Genomic DNA, 23065 nt, shown 5'->3' with positions numbered 1-23065 from the left:
TGTTTTCTTAAATATTACACAATGGGCACGGCCCATCCGAGTCAATATTATGTTATGTTAATAACTCGCATGACGGCGATGGGACAGCCACAAGTGAGACAGAGCCCCGAAACTTTCCCACTCTAGCCGGGCGCGATGCAGGCGAAATTCTTGGCATGCAGTGCAGAACTGGTCGGATGTGGGGATGCATCGACTCGCCTCGAGTCCGATTCGATCGCTGGCAGTGGTTCCGGATCGGATCGGATCGGATCGTAGCTGGGCAGACAAACAAACAGACATACTGTCTGCCCCTCGATTTCTCCTCCTCTCGTCGATGCGGAGGAATCTCTTTGGCCCTCGCTTCGATCCGCTTTTTTCGTAAATGGAGCTTGAAGCGCGACCGCGCACCGCAGGCGTCGATCAAGCGGCTACACAGAGAAAAATAGTCCACGAAAGAGCGTCGAAAACTAGAAAAATATTTTTAAATATATTGTAGATGTGTTGTCCATAAAAACTTCACAGATTTATAATTCAATTAAAGTCAAATTAGAGATGCAAAGATTGATTTCCTTCCGAAGTTCGTGGCAAATCAATTAACAAGTATTTGAACCACTTAAAATCCCAATTTTTTCTTCCACTGTAATCAAAACCATCGAAATAAAACCGCATCGGTCTTCGGCAGTGGCAACAACAACCTCAGCAGCAACCACGACGACATTCGCTTTCATTTCCAACTGCAGTTGCCTCGCAGTTGCTGCTGGTCAGTCACACTTGCTACCCAGTGCCATGGCACACCATATTTTTCAAGCCATACCATGCCATGCCGTACCGTGCACTTGCCGCTCGAACCCCATTCCGCCTCCGCCCATGACAGCCCCTGCTCCACCAGGCAGCTGCCCCGTCTCCGCTCGACGGTTCATCGGTTTGTTGCACTTAATGTTCGTCTGCTGGTTTCTGGCTTAGGTTTTGGAGTTTTGCTTTCGATTTCTTTCGTACTTTCGATTTTCAATACCCTTGAAAAGCTGTCAAAGGTGTTTTGGATTTTCGTGTATGAAAAAGTAATTTTTCAGTTTTTTTGTCATTTAATCTACAAGTCAATTATTAAATAAAACTTAGCTGGCAACTCGCTTACATTAATTTTTAATAAACACACTATTACTCAGGTGTATTAGGTGCTCAGACAGGCTCTCCACTATCTTGTACTTTTATTTTTTATCTTGTTCTAAATTAGTATCTTTCCATCTTGTTTGGCTTATCTGTCCCTCTGCGTCATTCACTTTCTGTTTACTGCCTTGGCTTGGTCTGGCCACAAAACGCTCGACAAAGTGCTCCGGGCAGGTGGTGGCCTCCCGCAACCCTTGAGCCGCCCCTCGCAGTCACTCAACCTGTGCCCGGACGGATCGCAAACCACTTTCTTCTCACAGTCTACAACTTGTTCCCTTCGATTGGGGTCCGGGGTGACTTAATAAGCGTGCGAATCTTATTAATCATATTTCATGTCGGAGACGCTTCCATGCGTGGTGGGCCAGGCACATATACTTATGTTTATGAATGAGCAGAGATTAGCCGACATCGGCTTAATCGCGCCTAAGATCGGCGACGAGCCTGTGGCCAAAAGTGAGGGCCACTTTCATTTTTGTTTCGGCCCAAGCCGCTCGATTCATGGCCACTAAAGAAAGTTGTTCTCACACATTAATTATGCGCCTCCGAAACCTCCCCATCGATTGATTGATACGATTCATAACCGGGGAAAAGGCAGTTTTCGGGTAAAATTGGTTTTCATTCATCGGCGATCGGCAGTGATCAGTAATTCCAAATGTCTGCCCCATTTCCGAAGGGACGAGGGTATGACAAAAGACCACATATCTGGGGGACTGGACTTGATGATTCAATTACTGAATGGATGGCCTGTAATTTTCATGTCTCAGCAAGGGAAAAGCCAAAATTGTTTTCTGGAGAAATTTTATTGTATTTACCTTTAAGAAGTTTAAAGTTTGGATAACCCCATTCGGCGCAATACTGAGTATTCTTGTGTTTTTGTCACCGCAAAACTGTTTCAAGGGAACTCATTGAGAAATCAACGGAATTAATTAGCATACTAACCAGCGGAAATAATTGAAATTCCCCCGATTGTTGTGGCTTGGTAGGGAGCTTCATCAATTTACGACATAACATAGCATTTTGGGGTATTTCTGCACATCAATCATAGGACTCAACCTTGAACTTCTGGTACATCTCGTGTCTGCATGTTTTAATTAAAATCTTCATCATATCAATGCGTAATTTATCGATTCAAAGAGACTATTCAAATATGGTGTTTTTGGGGTTTAGCAGCCACAGCCACTAAGAGGAATACATAAACTAAAAATTGCTTATCGCGGCGAAGAAAACCTGTTGCCATCTTACTGCCAACTGGATTGATGTGATGGCTAATGATGATTTAGCCCGCTGCTTTTGCTCTTGTAGCAATGGGTTGAGGATGTTGGTTCGCCGCTTGTTGTGGCTGCTTGCCTATTAAGCCGCAACTTAGAAACTCGAAGCGAAACAACAACTACACCGCGGCGACATCGGGGCAAGATTGAAAAAACACATGTATAAATAAACAAAAATAAATAAACAAACAAATCCAGTGCCGCTGCCGCTGCCGTTGCCGCTGCCGAAGCCGAAGCAGGCTCAAATTGAGTTAAAAGCCCCAGAGATTCAACAAGCTTCAAGAGATTGAAGCTGGAAACAACTTTCCACTCCAACTCGAATCCGAATCCAAATCCGAGGCGATTTTGTGACGCGACTTGACTTTGACTTGGACATGAACCACGTGTGCGTGAGCCTAACTAACTAAACAGGCCTCACTATACACAAGGCTGGATGTACAGACACATACGTGCTCTGTGGAGGGGATGCCACAAATTGTTTATTTGTCAATCGGTTTTTGGCTTATTAACCGCAGCAGCGGCAAAAGTGAAATTTCCCACAACTCTGCAAGTGGGGCTCGGAGCCGATTTATGGCCAGCGGTTCGGTTAAGTTAATAGCTCGGCCCCTGCCAATAAATCAGCTAGCAGTGAGTGAAAAACGTGACTTTTGATTTGACATTTCACAGTCATAAGTATGCGCTGACGACGACGACGACGACGATGAAGAGCTGCCTCTCGCCTTTGGTTTGTTATCAAATTAAATCGGAAACAAGTTGGTCTCATGCAATTTAAATTCATTTGGCTGCTGCAGCTTGAAGAGTCTCGGGCTCGCCTCATCTCGAGCCTCTTGAATGTCATCTTGGATGTGGCTAAATGTCAAACTGCATCAGCATCATCCCCGCCAATGGCAGTCATCTTCGCCGTCGTTAATTGAGTCATTTGCCCCCTCCATCTTTCACTCTCTGGCCGCGACTGTTATTAGTATTTAATTCTACAACTAACCAAATGCATTCTCTATTCGTATCTTGCACGCTTGCGCAATAGCGAACCGCATCGGCGTCGGGCCTGGCAGAACCAGTAAGTATTATATAAACTGCACACATTGCGGATAAGTATGAGCTAAGAGCGCCCAATCGTTTCTAGTTTCTTTACTTTTGTCTGTCATACATAATTGTGTTTGCATGACTTCATTTCGAGTGATTTCTTTATGTGTTTTCGTCGTAAGTAGTTTGGGTTCAATCGAATTGTTTCCTAGCATTTAGAAGTAATTTAGATTTAATAGATACTAGTCTTTTTTTATGATACGTAGTACACACATACCCATAAGTACCATTCAGCTGAGTTAACTTTTAAATTGGAAGGCCGGCTAATGAGCTGAACAATATTGTACCTTAAGTTAAATTGGAATCGAAAAACCTTTAATGCTCTCGATTACAATCAACAAGTTGCCGAAAACCTCTTTTTACCTTGGCTCCAGTTACATACACAATTCCCCATGGCAGTCACAACCTTTTGATTTGTCATTAGCATTCGTACTTGTGTTTGAGTTACTCACTCGCCGCAGATCAATCAGTTTGGCTTTTGTTTGGCTCGGCCCACATTTGCACGGCGCACTTTGCTTCATTAGCCAGCGCCCGGGGGCGGTGCCACACCTATCCCGCCCATCGGCTCACTCAAAATTCTGCACGCGCAGCCCAGAAGCCCCTCTCCCCAGCTATGATCTGTTTTTAAAGCTCCCATTTGTGTGTCAGCGGGGACATGCGCGATGCATAAATTTTCAGCATGGGGCTTGGACTTGCTGGCATACTCTCAAAACAGAAGTTGGGGCTAGGGTGGTCTGTTTCTTGTAGTCTAAACCATTTTTTAAGAGACAGTTTAGGCCAAGTTACAATTAAAATCCATTCGAAGGCCTGTTTTTGCTTCCACATGTGGGGACTTCTTTTCAAGCACTACCTTAGAGTATTCAAGGTTCTAAAATGTGCGCTGTTTTTGTTACTTAATATATTCTTGTATCGAAAATCAGTTCGCACAATTTGGAAGACAATTGTGACTCATTTAGTCACGATTTTCCCGAGTACTTTTTGTATAAATTTTTTATTTGTGCAAACAACCGAACAACAACCGGGCTGGCATTGATAATTTATGTCTGAATGGCGCTGTGCCCCCGTGTGTTCCAGAGAGTCGGTCTAAGATACGTGGTCGGGTATTACGAGTAGCCAACGGTACTCGGGAGCCCAGTACACCCCCCAATAACTCTTCAATCAGACAACCGGAGTCGCCACACGTCGCACAGTTTAGCGGTGGCCGTAATGTGACAAAAGTAGATCGCAATTTGGTGATCGTGTGAGCCCGATCGCAAACGGGTCGTTAGAAGGTGCTACCCACTAAACCTGAACCTATTTCTGTCACTTAGCTTCTCGGACCCATTGAAATTTATGTGGAAAACGTGTCGACTGACTTAACCTGATGAAAGCCTGACAGCAGTAGCAGCAGCAGCAGCAGCAGCAGAAAACTGCAACTTGCAGTGGCAACTAAAATTGCAGCTACTGTTGCAGCGGCTGTTGCAAGTCTCTCACCCAGTCGCTCTCGCTATCCCCCAGATATTTGAATACAAACGTGCGACTTTTCACATAAATCAATGTTAATGGCGCATTTAAACGACCCACCGCCGACAACAACAAATAGTACAAAGAATACGAGTATCATAAAATGCAAAAAAAGGCACAGACCAGATAAATAAAATTAGCCAGCGTAATTGCAAACCAGACAGCCGGAGACCCCAAAAAGAAAAAATATATATAGAGTGGCTCGATTAGACCTCCGTGGAAGAGGAGTGGGAGGTTTTCTCGGCCAACTTTGTTAAGTTGTTGGATAGTTGGGAGCCGCTGGAGAGTGAGTGGCCGGGTACTACCGAGTTACACATTTTGTTTCTGGGCTTTGGTTTTGGTTTTGGGTCTTTGCGATTTTATTGTTTTGTAAACATTTTATGGTGTCAGCTTACAAGACATGCTCGGGGTCGGTCGGGATCGGGACAGAAATCCCTGGCCATATTCGAGAGTGTTTGGTCAGTCACAGAAAGGTGGCCTAATTGGGGTCTCTTTGTAAAATGTGTTCGTACACGTATGTTTTGATTGCATGTTACAATTACTAGCACTCGACAATTTTTGAATTTTATATAACCAAACGGACTGAAAAGTGTGTAGAAACAGTAACTCTATCCCGAGGTCGGGGCTATTTTCTTTAATTAGTAAATGATTGGCGACCCAAGCGCAGTTGCAGTTGCAGTCGCAGTTGAATCGGGATCAATTGCATCCAGATAACTGGGGCCACTGGAACGCTCATTTGCAGCTTTGTCAAATCTGGAAATGAAAAGACACAACACCCACCCAAATCAGACCAAAACAATCCAAAACAAGAGCCCGACAGCAGCCTAATGGCGGGCGCGACTAACGACTGAAATCCACTTTAAATGCGGCCCAATTGTCGCTTATTGTTCGCGGGCTCTAGAGCCGAGGTGTGCAAAAGGCCAAGACCCCCTGAACTCGCCCCTCCCCACCCGATCGCGGCTTCCAACACCAAGTGGTCTGGTTTTTGTAGTTGTTCCTACTTGTAATTTATTTTATTTGCTTAGACCCCCCCAAAAAATAGAGGCAAAAATACCACGCAGACAGTTAAATTGGCGCACGTCATTAACATTAGTCATGGCTTAGACGGATCGTTGGGGGAGAAGCAGTGTATATATGTGGGTATATTGATATATAGGCTTCTGCGAGTACATATCTGTGGCTGGGGCATGGTTAGCGCGACACGTGCGCCCCAAACAGCCGCAAGAAGTCGACGGCGATAAGCAACCAACGATAAAAGCCCCACAGAAAGGGGCTGCGAAAAATTTGGCATTTTTAATTAAAAATACATTTAAATTTTTTTGTTTTTTCGGCTGGAAGATAAGCTCACTCTGATAACCATTTCCATTCCTCGTATCTGGCGCCAATGCAGTATTCAAAAATTTGTTTTGCTAATTCAGAATTCATTCGTTTTATATTTTATTGAACATTTGTTATCAAACGGCTGCCAAATATTTACCCAACTTTCGTAGACTTATGACATTGTTACATAATTTATATTCCATAGCCAATTAGCAACGAAATGTGTTTATTAGTATTACGAATCTTTATTGACAATAATAATATTATGGATATTTGGTAACATTTTCTCTTTTTTATTCGTTTAGGCATCGCGAAAGGTCTCCAAATGCGGATATTTGTTTGTGGCGCCAGACTGGGACTTCAGCAATCCTTTATACAGAACAAAGGTGAGTTTTTGCTTCTGAGTCTGAGTCTTTGCTAATAAGACTTCGTAGTTTAAGAACTAAGTCGCATGGAAACTGTGCTTGTTTATGAGCTGCAAAGTGGGGCCAACTATTAAAAGCGATCCTCTTTCCAAGAGTGGTTCCACACCAACCAGTCGGTTTGGGGGCATAGGAAAAGAAAAAATCACACCTTGAATGCATTAAGGCTAACCAAATTTCCGATGTCCACTTTCCCGAAAATGCCAAACCACCTATCCCCACTACACGTAAATCCCATAAAGCAAATTGCCAGCCTTGTCCGCCCAGGGGGCGGTAGGGGGCAGGCTTGACATGGGCGGTGTGTGTTGGGGGGAGTGCGGGGTGGTGTGAAAAGTAGAAACACTTGAGCAAATATTTGACAGCATCTGGCGGGGCAGAGACAACGCACAGTCGAAGAAAGTGCCACCGGTTGGGGGAAGGCGATGATGGCCGCTAGAAACTAAGTACACTGGAAGGAATTTGTACACAGAATACCATGACAGTCTTTTTATTTAAGTTTTGGGCCAACTTAATATTATGCTGGCGGTGTAGGCCCCCGCAATGGCAACAGCTGATGGCAGGCTTCCCGACAACGCCCCGACCACATCCTCATCCTCATCCTGTTTCTCTTGGGATGCCCGGCTGGAGGCTGCGACGTCGTCACTTCACTCTCTCGTGGCGATTTGTATCTCGACCAATTAGCGAATGACGTAGCGACGTGGCGACAGCAGCGCATCGTTAAAACCGCAACGCAAACGTTCGGCGACATATGCAAATGGCTGCAAACAGTTACAGGCCTTTCTGCCATAGAGAGCAGCCTGCTGGGGAGCAGCCGGGGAGAGGAGGATGCCAAAAGGCGAAAGGGGAAGGGGAAAGGGGGAGGAGCTGGCGGACAGGTAGTAGTGACCAAATGGTGGCCGCGGCCTGATGCGAGTTGAGCGACGGCTCCACAAACTCCACAAACGACAGCGATGCTGATGATAATAATAAAAGTGTGCGCATGCGCGGAGCGCACTTCCTTGTTAACAACATAAATTTACGTATGTTTTTTAATAGATGGACAGGTATTTAATTAACATTTGTGCGCAGAAGTGGTCGCGGCCAGCACAACAGCCAAGTAGCACTAACCGGATGTTGTTGCTGTGCTGGCTCGCAATGCTCAGAGATCCAATGAAAGTCCAAAAGCTAGGGGAAGGCACTCACGATGAGGTTCGAGTCGAGGGCGTGGCTAATTGCGGTGATGCAGTAGAAACCGTGTAGTGGAAGGAAAAACATTTAGGAAGCCATTCTGTAGATACTTTTCGTCGGTAGATGTTGGAATTCAATCAGTATTTCCTCAAGATCTGTATGAATATTATTTTGCTAGAAAGTTTCGTTCGGAAATCTTAAACAAAGGTTCAGTTTCACTTCGTATTATGTTACCTTTTGGGAACAATCTCGATGAGATTGACTTCGCTATCTCACCTGAACCACCATCAGCTCCCCTTTCTAGGCCTTCAGCAAATCCACAGCCCTGGGCTCTGGGTTACCCACTAAGAGCCTTTGCCATAAAGCCTGTTCCCTTTCCTGCCCCCAGAAAGGCAGTTACTTGCTCCCTGAGCCCCACTTCCACTTGTGCGACCAACTGCTGCAGGTGTTGCAAGGCAATTGCTGAGCTCTAAGCCTTTTGTTTACCAGATATTACCAATCAGAAAGTCAAGTTGGAACTCTAGAGTCCTAAACTCAACCCTTGAGCGATTAAAGTCGTTTTAATTTCTTAAAAGAGACTTTACCTGACAGCCTCTTATCTCTACCTTCCTCTGGGAAGCGAACCCATCGATCTTTATCGAAACGATGAACCAACACATTCGATCATTCTCATAACCCTCGAGACAAATTGACAGTTAAGTTAAGCGTCCAGAGTTCCGAAAGCAATTTCAGCACTGCGGCCGCTGAAACCCTTTTTAGCATAATTTCCGATAATTTCCTTTGACAAGTTAAACGCTGCAATTTGGAACCAGATAATTTATCATATATCTTAATATTGATTACGATTATGAAAGGGTCAGGAAAAGGGGGAAGCTGCGACTCTTTCTGCCGCAGAGTCTGGCTGCGCTTGCACTATATGGTGGTTTTTGCAGAGCACTAGGAAACGGCAATAAACTTACGGCTTGAAATTATGCAGATTTTTATCGCCTAGCCAGCTTTTCTGCATACAAAGTGCATAATTTCCAGAAAGGAAAACCTGCTCTAGCGTCGTCGGGTGGACAGTGGGGCGGGTGGATGGTGAATGGTGGATGGTGGTGCGGTGGCTGTACAGTGGTGCGGCGGACGGACAGACACGTGGGCAACATAAGCGCTGGCTGAGCAGCAGCCGATAAGCTTTCGCGGGAGATGCTGGTTCCAGTGGGGAAATATTTTCATAATGACGACTCTTGCGTGAGGAGGCATTGAGTGGTCGAGCCTTGAAGCGGGAAGTTCATTGTACCGACTTCCTAAAACGGAAGTGTTTTCTCCGCAGCCGCCGCATGTCCTCCTCTCTGCCCACTCCTACCTCCCTCGGGCTGATCTCAACCTCAGCCTGATAATGAAATTGATCTTCACAATCACGGTGGTTATGGCTGGTCCCAGATTCAGGAACGCTGTTGATTGACAAGTTGGTCAGGAGCTGGCCGCGGGCTAGAAGTCGGTGCTTCTGCCGGGCTGCCAGAGCTTTATTAATTAAACCAGGAAGCATTTTCGGACTGCCTCCACAGGCAGTCCCCGAGATCCGCGATGCGAGATCCGCGATCCGAGCTGCAGCTGCAGGGAGATCTTGAAAAATATTTATTAAAAATTATGCACGCATTAGTTGGCCTCTCACTCAGCGGGCCGGGTCTCCCTGGGCTTTATTAAGGAAGTGTTTTGGCTTGGTGGGCGAATTACACGAAATGCTGCATATTAATTTGGTTTCTCTAGCGGTAATAGCTGCGATTTGCGGTCAGACTCGGTTTATGGTCTTTTGATAGTCGGCAGAATCCGCTATAAAAATAAGCATCAACCACTTTACGATCGCCCGCTTGCCTTCTATCTCTCCAGTGCCGATAGAGGAAGAGTCTAGATTTGGATTTTCGTGTTTTTTTTCCTACGCCCACAGCGTGCGTAGTCGTTGGCAATTTCCTCTGGAAACTAATTACAAGCGCTTAGGGGGAGGCTGGGGTGGGGAGAACAAATTAGAATATTAACTGAAAATCGTCTACAGGTAAGCAAATCCATTAGTCGCAATTAACGGATGATCGGAATGGGAGCTATTGGTTGAGTCGCTCGGACTGCAGCCGGCCGGGTGTGGGTGTAGTTCGCTTTGCGGATCAGATCGGGCTGGGGAAGTGGAAATGAATTGCCGGAGAGGCTGTGGGCGAAGCGGATGGATAGGTGGCAGATCTGTAATCCAGAACTAATAAGTATGCAGCCTGGGCGGGGGGAACAGCCATAGATCACCTCTAAATTAATCGATCACGATTGGGGCTACCTCAGACCTTTTTAATTATCACCTCGCTAATTATACGATAATTACAAACAACTTCCTGGTGGCGAAAGTACCAGTGTGTTGCACAATCGAAGCCTGGAAAACAATTGAGATGTTCGGGAAACTGATTCGAAAGTAATACAAATATTTACTCGAATATGCAGTTATTTTTAGGCGATCAATTCTAGGCACACAGGAGACAAGTGGGTTAAGCGCATGCATAAAAACGAAACCAAACAAACTAATTTGCACACTTGACGGCCTGACAGCTCGGGAATGACTGAATGAGCGAATGAACGGAATGACTAACTGAGTGAGTGATTGTCAGACACTGCGGCAGCTGCGCCGCTGCTCGGTCCCCCTCTGCTAATAAATAGCAATTAGAATAACATGCCAATAAATCTTGGCCCGCTAAACTCTCGGCCATAAACTGCAATCGACTTTTGTCGATGCTGCTGCAGTTGAACGGAACCCGCAGCGACCTTGGCTTGCATATGAGTACGAGTCGAGATGCATATTGCAGATTGCCACACTGACAGAATCGTTTGCTGGAAGTCTTGAACCAAAACCCAGTCTACGTCGAAGTGTATCTTTTTCAAGTGCACTCCGTTCTCTCCCACTCCGAGTCTCCTCCTCCACCTCCACGAGCAGCCACCGCTTCGTCTCTGTCAGCTCCATTCATAAATAAACACAAATGCGAAACACCTCTAAATTTATATGTTAATTAGCCTGGCTGCAAGCTGAAACCGCAAATTAGCCCACGACTCGCGAGCGAGTGATGCATTTGTAACTGTCAACGGCGGAGTGCCGCGCGTGGAAGGAGTTCTCGCCGTGGGCCCGGCCTCTTCCCTCATCCACCCACCCGAAGGTGTGTTAATTGATTGCTCGCTCCTCGCAGGGCCACCAATTGTTAACGGTAATCTCCCGGGGGGACCACCAACGCCCCGGGAACTGAATGGCAAAAACACTCGCAGAATCCAGCCCATAGAAGCATGTGAGGACAGCGACATAACAAAAAATAAGTCAAGAAACAAAACTCATCTCGCGGTTCCGTCCATCCTGTCAGTTGGCAGCGAGAAGAAGGCACCATATTGTTTAAAGTCATATTTCAAAAGGGCAGCGATACAATGGAGTGATTTTTCGAATACTCTTCTAAAGGGAGTTTCTAATCGATGAATGTCCTGAATTTGAAGAGAGCAAGGATATCTAAGCTGAATAATTTGTATAACGAAACTTAGAACATCCAATTCCGATCTTCAAGCTTCGAGATGTAGCCTCTACTTCGGCTCAGACTCCAACGTATTGTCAATGGCCAGCTCCGTTCTCCCTCATCCTCCACATAACCCCGAAGACTCTTCCTAATGTGTTGCCTGTTTCTTCAGCTTCTTTCCATTACATAAAACTGCGGGCAGAGACAAGGCGAGACTTACGTAGACTCGGCGTCTAACGGAGATGACGTTGACTTCGAGAGATCGCGTATTGGATTTCCACGCCGTCATTGCCGCTGAATGGGGCACCATTGGGTGGGGACATGGCAGGCGGGGATGTGGCAGGCTGTGTGCGGTTGCATTGACGAACTGTCAGACAGTGGAGAGAGAGACGCCACGAGACAGTCGAGGCTATATATCTAACTGTGGTGTGGTTTTATTGTGCCCATCAAGCCTAGCGGACTAGCCTTAATGAAATGTGAGTGTGCTTTTTATTTCAGAGTTGGGGTTACCCTGCAACTATGTAGGGGCTGCTGAGCGAGCTTACTTTTAGTGGAAACTTCATCTTTAATAGTATGAGAACTTCAAAAATACGTACTCTTGTACGCGTTGTCTTGAATTGGTTTTTAAATGTTGTACAGACTTTTTAGCGCAGTCTTGAATGGGTTGGACAAGCGAACTGCTGGTGAGTTACGTGTTCAGGTGTCATTACTCATGTAAAGAATTTTTATGGTTATTTGACAAACCTTTTGTCACGTAACTCCGTGGTGCCTCGGATTCTTCCGGCAGATTCTAGAGCCCGATTTGTGCTGACTCCAGCGTATTCCCCATTCGAAGCCCACAGCCGACTCTGAGATCTCTACTCATCTTTCTGGCCCAGCCTCCCGGCTAGCCCCTCCGGCCGACTGCCAAGATATTACTCAACTTTTTTCATTTGCTGGCTGCTGCTGCAGCTCTATGCAAGTTCGCATATTGTTTTTGTCGGTGTTTGTTTTGTTTTTGTCATCTGGTTCGCGCTTTGTGCAATATTGTGCAGCCAAACACAAAAAGTAGTCGCGGAGAGGCACACAGACTTATAGACATATGGAGGGGCTGGAAAATAGTCGCACTAAAGTTTTCATCATAACGGTAACGGCTTTTTGCAAAATCACCAGGGAGACATTTGATGTTTGATTTCCGCGTAATTACCTTTTTTGTTGCCCATGCCGGGGTATTGTTTTTCAGGCCGTTTGTTTGCGGGCTCCACTTTAAAGAGTGTCTCGCTCGCACCGATTGCGAAAAAACGCCTCCTGCAGCAGCAACTGCAGCAGCAGCAGTGGGCGTGGCGGCGATGTTGCAATTGTTTTTACTTTGTTTTTGTGTTGCCTCCGTTTAACACGTATCGCATTAAGGTGCATTTAATAAGCCAATTGCCGCTCTCCCAGTTTCCCAGTTTCCCAGCGTCCCAGTCTCCTAGTCTCCCAGTCACCCATAAAAAAGGCAACTGGTGATTTCCGCTCGCGCCCGTCATTTGACACGTTTAACGAAATGAAAATGATTGACGACTGGGTGGCTTGACGACTTGCCAGCTCCGGATTCTCCCCGAATGTCAGTAAGTACGGACGGGCCTTTCGCAATGGGCGCCTCTTGCAAAACGGAAAACGGCCAACGCTGTGGGGCCCACTGACAAGTTAATAGTTAACTCTATTAACTTTTTATGAGCACAACAAGTGCTGTGTGTCGCCCCAAAGGAAGTTGCATTCACCCGAGAACAACAATGCCCAGCCAACAATCAATATACGAATATTGAAAACGAGAGCTCTCGGCTCTTTGGTAATGACTAAATCAATAATTGACTTCCTGCGGTGCTTTGGCAACAGCAGTGATCATTACGGCATTGATTAGTTTTCAGTTTGTCAATTTTGTAGTCTTTCATTCGAGCTGGTAATGTAATTGTCGGCTGTGCTTGCGGTGAACATTAAATTTGATTTGTTTTCCAAACAATCTTAATTGCATATTAATGGTTTAGGGGTACTGGTTGTTTTTAACGCAATGACCTGCTTCCCCACAGACTGTTTTCTCAGGTAAAACTTTAATTTATATTTTCATAAAATTATTAGTAGAAACCATTATTGATTTATGCACTCTAATAACCAATTAGTGCCTTCAAACATGATTCAATGCTGAGGTATTCGATGTTAGTTTACTTTGAATCGAATTCGCAGTCGTTTTCAATGGTTTCTTCGATTTTTCATTCATTCAAAACGCTTTCGCAAGCAGTGCCTTCAAGCCCAGATCACAAAAGCGTTTCCCAATACCCGTTCGGAATGGGTGTGTTGACAAGGCTATCCAAGCCACCGACGCCCCCGTACGGCTGCCCATCTTCTGGGCAACGAAACAAGCCCAATTTATGAGCCGGGCTTGTGGCATCCATCATCGTGCAACTTGTCTTGTCTCCTAAAAGGGCCAGCTCGCTGGGCGCTGGTATTTGTGCGAGTTTCTGTATTGCTGTATGCAAACAAGAACGCCACATAATAAACGCCAAAATGCGATCCGACAAGGGTACGGAAGAGCTGTCCGTGTTATAAATGATGGGCCCAACTCCGACTGCAACTTCGAGTCGAGATTCGAGCCCCAGCTCGAGTTCAAGCCTCTTTCTCTCCCTGAAGCCTTTTACTCTAGCGCCACATGCCACGGCAAAAGATCTAAGACCATGTTGCACATCACAAGATTGTCTGTCCGGCCGGCCGTCCGACTGTCTGGCTGTCCGTCTGTGTCGGAGTATGTCTAAATGTTGGAGGCCCACGCATTCTCCGGCTAAAAGATATCCCAGCGAGAGCCGGGAAACCTGCTGCATCATTTTTCACTCGAAGATTGCATAATGATTGACAATTCATTATGCCAGCCGGCTCTCTCAGGCTGCAAGGAATAAAAAGGCCACTGTTAAAATTTAACAAAATTCTTCAGTTTTTAAGACTAATAATAATATTATTTGGAGAAACTCATAGAAAAGTAGTATCTTAAACTAGACCCTCAAAAGCACATTCATTGGGTTTATTTTTGTCAGTGCATTAGAGAGTTCCATGGGCTTTTAATGGCCCACCAGATTAGGCATCTTCCAATAAGGAAGTGTGTTTGTTCTTCTTAAGTTTGTGTTCTTGCATCTATTGACTGACTAATGAATCTTTTGGATTTTTTCTTTCTTTTCAGGTGAGTGGAGATTAAGTAAAGAGTAAGCCATGAGAGACAGAAATCAATCTGAGTAAGTAGAAACTCGATTGCCAGCGAAGTATCAAGGTCAGCTGTTCGTTTAATTGAAAAATCCACAAAGGTGTGACCGCAAAAGCTAAACAACAAAAATATCGTGAACTTTCGAAAACAATAGAGAGATCCGAGTACGATTTCGAGTTCGAGTACTTGGCCCCAACCGAGGGACGGACTGCAATTGAGCCCCAGAGATATTGCACAACTTTGCCGGTCGTTTCGCACACCTGTTGCTGCTGCCTTTGAGACTCGGTCGATGTCTAATTGAAGCAATTAGTGAACCCATTATGGCATTTTTCTTCGATTTTTTCAGTTTCTATTTTGGTTATGTTGGCTCTTTCCGCTGCTCTTGCCGATTCAATTAATTTGGTTTTGTACTCCGGTAGGGGATGGCAGGGGGTCTGGGGCTCATAATTAGCCCGAGTTTAGCTGAGTGGGGTCCGGGAACCTCCATCTATCCATCTATCTCTGTTGCGTCTATGACAACAGAGACTGTATTAAAAAAGCATACACAAACTCTGACAAAAGACAATTGACCTTCGTTAGTCAAAAGTTCATTTGCATCAATTTATTATGGCAACTGCTCTCTGAACTGTGGGAGATATTTGCGCAAACTTGACACAAACCGCCTGACATGGCTCTAAAAAATAGATAAAGCCATCAGAACTAGGTTAAAGAGACACATGATTCAAAAATTAATAGTGTTTATTATGCAACTGGAGGCTTTAAGTAGTTTTAGCATTTAGTATTATACTTTTCTGCATCTTCCAGCAAAATCCATGAATGCACGGCTTTCCAAAGGCAATGGGTTGGTCTATCTGAGACGGTTGAGCCCAAACTCCAAGGAAAATTAAAAACGTAAAGAGTCCGATCAAATAACGCCTGGGAACAAGCATGGCAGTATGTGTCTCCTTTGCTTCAGATCCAAAGTGCTACTGGGGGAAAAATGTCATGAAAGCAGAATTAATATTTAAATGTGTTGAAACTGCAATCAGCACTTCCAGATAACCTCTATAGGTCAAGAAAGCACGAAGAACTTTGTGTAGTACTTACACTAGTAACTGAGCTTCACAATAAAATACAAAACCCTATGCTAATTGAAAAAATACACTTATAACACTTCTTTTAGGCAGTTTTTATAAGTGGTTTCAAGAATGATAACACTCTGCCAACCTGCAACTTGAAAATCTGCTTAAATTGCTAGCTGTCTGGCTTGTTAGCTCTGAAAAGAAAAATATTGGCAATTTTCATAAATCAACCGAAAAGCTCGACAACAAATTAACCTGAGCAAAGACCTTCAACCTCCGGCGCGATGCAGAAGCTTCATTGTTGTGACCACGTGTATGCATCAACCCATATGACTTTATCTCACAAGAGTGTCTTCGTGGGTCTTGACTCTTCCATGGTCGCAAATCTCACATGGCTGTCAGATGGCCTGCCAAAATATTGGGGGTACTCCAGCGGTTGGCCGGCACTGGAAATGGCTGACATTTAATGCTGTGTCATTGCAAAAAATATACAAAATAAGTGGAAAAGAAACCGAATCTGTAAATGAGTTCAATGAACGGGCGACAAACAAAACGAACCAACAATCAACGTCAATCAATGGGCAACTGATTTACGATGTTCCAGCGGGCCCCAACATATGTGTACACTGCACACCCCCCTCGGCCGATGGCATATATGCACTTTCGGGTCTTGCAACCGAATCACTCTCGGAGTTTGTTCACCCAACGTGGAATGGGAATGGGGCGCCATTTCCAAATATCCATATAAATATTTTTGGCTGCGGTTGTTGCTGCCCTGGCAGTGTTATTTTTTCTCTTCCACTGCAACCTGCTTGGGTAATATCATATTTTAGCAAAACTTGTTGAAAATTCCAAGACACCAATACAATGACTCGCCGCGGCACACACGCTGACCAAGCTCTAATAACTAATGGCCAAGAGCGGAGCGGGCCAGTTGGCGGCTTTGGCGCAATTTGAGACTCGATTTCTTGCACCTAGATACAAGGTGGCCCAGGCAGAAATGCTGGCAATCGGCTGGCATTTTCCGAGCTGGAAAACAAGAAATGAAAGCTGGCCTCGATTGGGCTTTAAATACCCTTAAATAAATTTTGTAATATGCATAGTCAAGAACTAGTAAGATCTAAACTTGATGCAACATAGTGAAGAGATACTCCATTATCCTTATTCAAAAATACTTTATTTTATACTATTGTGCTCAGCTGCTAAGTGAGGGGAGAAGAATAGTTAGTTTTTTTATTAAATATTATTTAAAATATTATTATAGCTTCTAAAGTTTGGCCTTTCATATGCCTTTTTTTACCTTCTACTTGCTTTCAACAAATGCGTGGTGAAAGGCCATCTTTTAATGCCTGATTTTGTGTGTGTGGCCGATGGGGGAAGCTGTTTGAAATATCCTGGCTGGAGGAGCGCCACAAATCTGCCAGTTCTGCTCAGCTGCTCCTCCATTTTCCAGAGTGCCTGTCCCCTCGCCTTGACTCTCCGCGACCGCAGTGGGCACTGAGAAAAATATGTTGACTCTTGTCCCAAAAAACTCACATTGGTCTCGGGTTTAAAGTCCCATAACTTAACTTATTTATCTCAGTGCAGCTCCAAATGATGCAAGGCAGCAAAATGTTGCGAGAAATTGTTGCGGCAACTTTTTCTCGTTGCTCTTTTGTGGGTAACTTGCAAGTTGCAACAACAACCACCACGTTCTAAATGTTACGTTATATTATTGCATGTTGCTGCTGTGGCAGTTGCTCTCGGTGGCTGCAACTCTTCTGCAGATGCGCCTCGAATTGGGTCTCTTGGCTCTGGGCGCCCCAGCAGTAGCCTCTGTTGTTGCTGGTCTGCGGTTGTGCTTTTATTGTGTAATCAGCAGATAACGGCATTTAATGGCTGAATGAGTTTGCCGGAGAATGGAAAAGCCAGAAAGGGAGGCGAAATAGCGAGAGCGGGAGCGGGAGCGGGAGCCGGGCCTAACCAGGCCCAAACGCATTCCGCACGAGCCCGTTTACCGATCATTTTCCTGAAACATTTTCGATAACTTAATTTTTTTCGGACAAGCAGCCAGAGTTTCTTCAGCTTTGGCCGGCCAGGGGGAACTACTTTCTGGGCCGTTGAAGCGTGGCGCTAATCGATTTCTATTGCCGCAATTTCGCTTGCCATCAAATTTTAAATTGCCAAATTATTTCACAATTCGTTGTTTTTCCGTTAGTTTCCCCATTTTGCAGGTCTTTCGTGAGGCATGTTACATTGAATTCGAAATACTTGTTTTCTGAATAGAGTTGTTGATTGGATCGACGATCCGGATAATCCGTAGTTTCGATTTCAGTCTCGGGTGAAAACAATTACTTATGTAGTTTTTCAAAGCGTCCATAAAAGCTTTAACATTTTCTCAAACAAGTCCTCTAAGAACTTTTGACCCACACTGTTCTGGCTTCTATCTGAGCCTGGAGATCCGTTAAATTTCCCAAGTTTTTGTGCAATCCGCACCCATTTTTCTATTCTGTGGAAAACCATATACGGAACGCTCAAAATGCAATGTTCCAGCAACTAATAACAGTAAACGGTGAACTACTGGCCAAGATTGATTCAACGATTGCCTCACATCATCGTCGTCATCATCATCTTGCCAATCAATGCCGTGACCCACCCCCTGGACTCCCAAAGGGAGCCGGCAGACAAAATGCAATTCCCCCGACAACACGCAGAGAGTTCAGAACGAAGCCAGCGTCAGCAGCAAAAGTGCAATAGCAACCACTGCCTTGAGATCAGTCTGAGTGACTCCTCAAATCAACTCCTCGGCTAGCTGAGCGACTGTCTCCCCTGACTGGCCAGATCACTTGCTCACCAGCAGCAGCATCAGCATCAACAGCGACAGCAACAACATCTACGTCGACGATGATGGCGACACATGCTATGGGTACATAGCATAAAAATTACTTCCTGATTGTGTTACATGCACCCAGGACCGGTCCCGGGGCCCCCGTCCATGCTCCACCCTTTTTGAATCCCTCTTTGAGAATATTGCTTACTTCTACACTGAAAACTATTGTACAGAGACCATTTTAATACTAGTAGGCATAGTAGAATCTTGTAGGCTTATGGCACAAAATTCTGTACATTTTCGAGATGAAAAAATTCAAAAATAAGTCAAACTACTCTTGTTCGGAATGTTCTAATGGAATGGCACCCCAGTTTCCCTCAGTACACTGACATCTCTTCACATTCGTCTCTTGTACATACAAAGTGGCTGCCCAAGGCTGAAACGGTTACGGATAACATGCGTGGGCAAAGAACTGCCGGCAAGATGGCCCTCCCGGTTAAACCGGGTGACCCTACACCCAGCTGCGGATCAAGAGCAGCGAGATGTGTATCGCGAAAAGTGTCAATGGACGCAAATTTACAAAATGTGCTCTGTTTGCACTCCTCCTGCCGCCATTGTGGTACATTGTTGGGCATTTGTCGGGCCCATTGTGGCCCGGCACGTGTCGGAATCTAAGATCGGCGGCTCAGGTTCTGCTCCACTCCCGAATCTGGAATTGCTTGTCCATGGTCCATGAATTCAGAGTGGCTAGGGTCGTTTGGGGAGTGAGGAAGGGGTTGGTAGAAGCGTTTTCAAGCGTCGACCCCCGGAGGGCAAGTAACGTTTTTGCCTGTCATTTTTCTTCATGTTTATTTTTCGCTTACTGCATTTTCTGGCATTTAAGCCCCACTCTGATCTATCTGTCTTTGGCTTGGCTATGGCTATGGCTATAGCTTAGGCTGCGGCTGTGAGCTCGCCTTTGAGCCGGCTGTTTGAGTTTCTGTGTCAGTCCCAAACCCGGAGCACTTGTCGTGATTAGTTTAGAAAAATGTTGGCTATTAATTTGCTGCCTTGAGTAACACTTGTTATTTGGCTTCGCATTTCGCATACTCGTATAATCTTGTCTGACCGCCTGGTGCCATGTGCGAGCCGTAGATAATCTTTATGCGCCGCTCCGAACTCCGCATCCACGTCCACATCTCAGTTGCAAAGTTACAGAGCCGCATACAAATGGGTCTTGGCTTCGTAGCCGATTGTGCGGGCTTGTGCTCTCGAATCTAACATGTGTTCCAAGCGCTTTTCTTTATTTTTCTCGTTTTTGTGTCTTATGAAACGAATCAAGATTGGTGAACTTTGCTCGGGGAAACTAGATCAAAAGTGTTTATGCGAAATGCAAACAACTAAGAGCGCAGCCAAGCAGCCGGTTTGGAAATATTTTAGAACTTATGGACTATGACACAAAAATTGCGAAAAATAAATATCAAAGAACAACACTAATTATATAATGGTAATTAATATTATTTAGCTCCATCGTCTCGAATGAGTTCCCATCAGATCTGCGCTTTATTATCTCACAATTCACCCTACACAGTTGGCTCCATCCGTGCAGTTGCATAATCACAATCTTCTTCGGCCGTGGCGTGCATCCGTCAGGTTAATTAGTAAAATACCTGGTGACCAGGCACGTATTGCCATTTAAAAAGCATCAGTTTTTTCCTCATTTTTTAAACATTTTTTGTTGATTAATCTCCACCTACTGCCGGCAACCGGTCGGTCGCATGCTTTTGTGCGATCTCGACAGCGAAAAAGTCAAACTGGCCGAAGCCCAAATGCTCTTGAAAGGAATCTGGGGCTGTTGATAATCTAACAGCTCCAAATACGGGAAAGAAATAGTAAATGCATTAGAAAACTGCAAAGAAAAGTCGGGGGACTGTAGATTCATTTTATATTGTTTGTTTCATTTAGCCAACCTACCCCAACACTTATCCGAATCACGGCCTCTCCCATTTTGGCTATTATGCCCTAACCAATCGATTACTTCCTGCATTTTTAAATGTCCCCCCCTGGCTGCCAGCGGTTCGCCAAATTAATCAAGCGTGTGCCAAAAAGCGAAGAGGAAGAAACCAGAAAATTAAACGAAAAACAGAGTTATAAATGAAAAATGCTGGACAATTGCATGGTTCGCTTACAGTGACTAATCGATTTATGGAATTAAGTTGCGCCGCGGAAAGGAAAGCAAACTGCATCTATGGCGGCCAACGGGCACTGCAAAAATGTTTTAATATGGCCCCAGCCGGCCGACCGACCAACCGACCAACCGACCAACCGACCGACCGAAACTATTCCATCCAGGCGGTTCCGTTGGTTCCATTCCGCTGCGTTGGGTCCTCAATGTCCGATGGCTCTGTGGCTCTTTTTGGTCTGGTGGCTATTGATTTTTTACGAGCCACTAAGGAGGAAGACAACGGCAACGCACTCGATTTGGAAGTATGCCAAGGCATCGGGCCCACAGTTCAACCTACTCTATCTACTCCTCCGGCCCTCCCCTGGGGAAACCGCACTTCTACATACATTTCCTCCCTGGCAATGTGTCGGCAGATTTGTTTGTTTTCACATTCGATTCTCGGTCGCCCGATTGGTTTCCTTCGGCCCGGTGTGTGTGCGTTTGGAAATGTGCCAAAGTTCATTGCACGGCATTGCTCTGGCGAAATTTCGACATGCATTCGCACACTTCAGATGGCTCAAGAAATGCACGCGAAAACGCTGCGGACATTGATGGGGAAAACCCTTGAGTGGTTGCTCTTGGCTTTCTATTGGGAAATCAAGGAAAAATGACCCAGAATTTGTATTTTTGGTGGAGTGTAGTCATTGTGTTCTATTCGCTTCTAACCTTTTAAATTTATTTTTTACTTCTAACACTTTGAAAGACATTTAAACTAAAACGCAAATCACTGAAAAAGCTTTTCCACGAACACTTGCATAGTTCCATCTAATTATAACGCCCATATGAGCTCGCTGCATACTTTTAGGCGCCCCCATACATATCCGCCATTATTGTTTCTCACCCTTCTGCTTGACCCATATCTATTGGCGGTTTAAAAACAGTTGCCTACTTTTTGTGACAGCTTGGTTTATTAGGCGGATACTTAATTCTGGTCGTCGTCGTCTTTGCTCTGCATGTAGTGCAGGAACTGATCGGCCATGTGCCAGTACCAATGCAACTTGACCAGCTCGAGGCCGCCCTTATCGGCAATCCAAATCTGTCCGTTCTCCCCCCGCTGTATGGCATTGACGATGTTCTGGCCACAGACGGCAGTCGACTGGCAGGGGGCGTGGCGCAGGCGGTCGGCAAAGGACTGGCCGTACTCCAGAAACGCCTTCAACTCCCTGTCCACAAAAACCGTTGTGGGTCCACAGCAAACCGCCATAACTGCCACTCCGTTCTGGGAATAGTAGAGCGGGTCCTATCAAGAGCAAAATAAGGGTTACTTTTCACATTTATTAAATCAGGGTAGCTTACCGCCAAACTTCTGGTGAAGCCAATCACTCCGAATTTCGAGGCACTGTAGGCGCAAAACACTGGCGACGGGTCCAACCCAATGACAGAGGTAACATTCACAATCAGCCCCCCCGATCCACCCATTTTCCGGTCCATATAGGGCAGGACGGTGGCCACAGTGTTCATCATTCCGGTCAAATTCGTGTTGATGGTGGCAGCAATATTGTTTTCATCGCACAAGGTGGCCCCGTATATGAGCACGTCGATGTAGTCCATTTGAACCATGACTTCGTCGAAATATTGCTTCATTTCCTCCCGGGCTATGGTTACATCGTAGGTCCAAAAGAATATTTGGGTGCTGGGTTTAATCGACTGGAGTTGGGCGATAGCTTGGGGGTTCTCGACACTTTGTAATATAGCAAGTTTCTAAACAAAATGGGGAAATTCAAGTAAATATGTTACAATAAACTTGGAAGCTTAGGATAACAATGAGTTAATATATTTCTTTGTTTATTGCCTAATTCGATTATTTTAAGATAAGCGAGTTTTGCTGGCAGTATTTTAACTGCTTATCTAAAGTTGAATGTCAGATAAAAAGCCTTCGAATTCTTAGGTTTTTTTAAATATTGAAATATTCTTATCTTGTTTCTTTCAAAGCGACCTTAAATATGTGCTGAATTCAGATTTAGTTTACGAGAAGAAAACAATTATAATTTAATATTCCGATAGGCGAAAGTGATAACAGAACTCGGCCCAAAACTGAAACATAAACTTAATTGTAGGAGCAACGCAGCCAGCGCAAGAAACAAACATGAAAAACTCATTAACTTAATTAGTTTCGACAGCGACCGGCTGGACTAGTTTCGAGTTCGACTGGAGTTCGGTGTGGAGCCGCCTTGGGAAGGCAGTCCCGATCCCAACCGATCAGATTCAACTGCAACTCCCATTCCGATTACGATTCCGATTCCGATCCACTCACCGCTATGTTCTTGGTCATGAGAACCTTGCTGGTCTCGAGTGCGATTCCTCCACAGTCCGCCACATAGCAGACATGCTTGCCCGTCAAATCGAACATTCTTTTCCGCTTTCCTCGAGCT

At 45.2% G+C, this 23065-nt stretch overlaps 2 protein-coding genes and 2 long non-coding RNA genes across 7 annotated transcripts in view; 1 reads left to right on the top strand and 3 right to left on the bottom strand.

Moving 5' to 3' along the window:
- Positions 1–23065, top strand: part of LOC6497822 (protein outspread) — a 76060-nt gene that overhangs the window by 35890 nt on the left and 17105 nt on the right. For 2 of the 4 annotated variants that reach the window (XM_014906352.3, XM_001961484.4), the window contains exons 2-3: positions 3436–3468; positions 6623–6703. In XM_014906352.3, the coding sequence (XP_014761838.1) occupies positions 3436–3468; positions 6623–6703 (114 nt within the window). The remainder of the gene's footprint in view (positions 1–3435; positions 3469–6622; positions 6704–23065) is intronic. The other 2 variants (XM_014906349.3, XM_014906351.3) reach the window with 1 other exon arrangement.
- On the bottom strand, positions 9748–10479 carry LOC26514666. The gene is made up of 3 exons (XR_001408566.2): positions 10355–10479; positions 10175–10298; positions 9748–10117 (listed from the first exon to the last, which is right to left on the bottom strand). It is a non-coding gene; the product is annotated as an uncharacterized LOC26514666 (long non-coding RNA).
- Positions 15341–16067, bottom strand: LOC123257422. Its single transcript, XR_006507479.1, has 3 exons — positions 15937–16067; positions 15707–15875; positions 15341–15588 (listed from the first exon to the last, which is right to left on the bottom strand). It is a non-coding gene; the product is annotated as an uncharacterized LOC123257422 (long non-coding RNA).
- LOC6492908 (alcohol dehydrogenase-related 31 kDa protein) lies at positions 21580–23062 on the bottom strand. Its single transcript, XM_001961485.3, has 3 exons — positions 22948–23062; positions 21990–22394; positions 21580–21933 (listed from the first exon to the last, which is right to left on the bottom strand). The coding sequence occupies exons 1-3, from the start codon at positions 23041–23043 to the stop codon at positions 21616–21618; spliced, it is 819 nt and encodes a 272-aa protein (XP_001961521.1). The 5' UTR covers positions 23044–23062; the 3' UTR covers positions 21580–21615.

The sequence above is a fragment of the Drosophila ananassae genome, chromosome 3R (genome assembly GCF_017639315.1).
Source record: "Drosophila ananassae strain 14024-0371.13 chromosome 3R, ASM1763931v2, whole genome shotgun sequence".
Classification (NCBI taxonomy): Eukaryota; Metazoa; Arthropoda; class Insecta; order Diptera; family Drosophilidae; genus Drosophila; species Drosophila ananassae.
The sequence above is the reverse complement of the archived record's forward strand: the minus strand, read 5'-3'. Positions and strand labels throughout refer to the sequence as shown.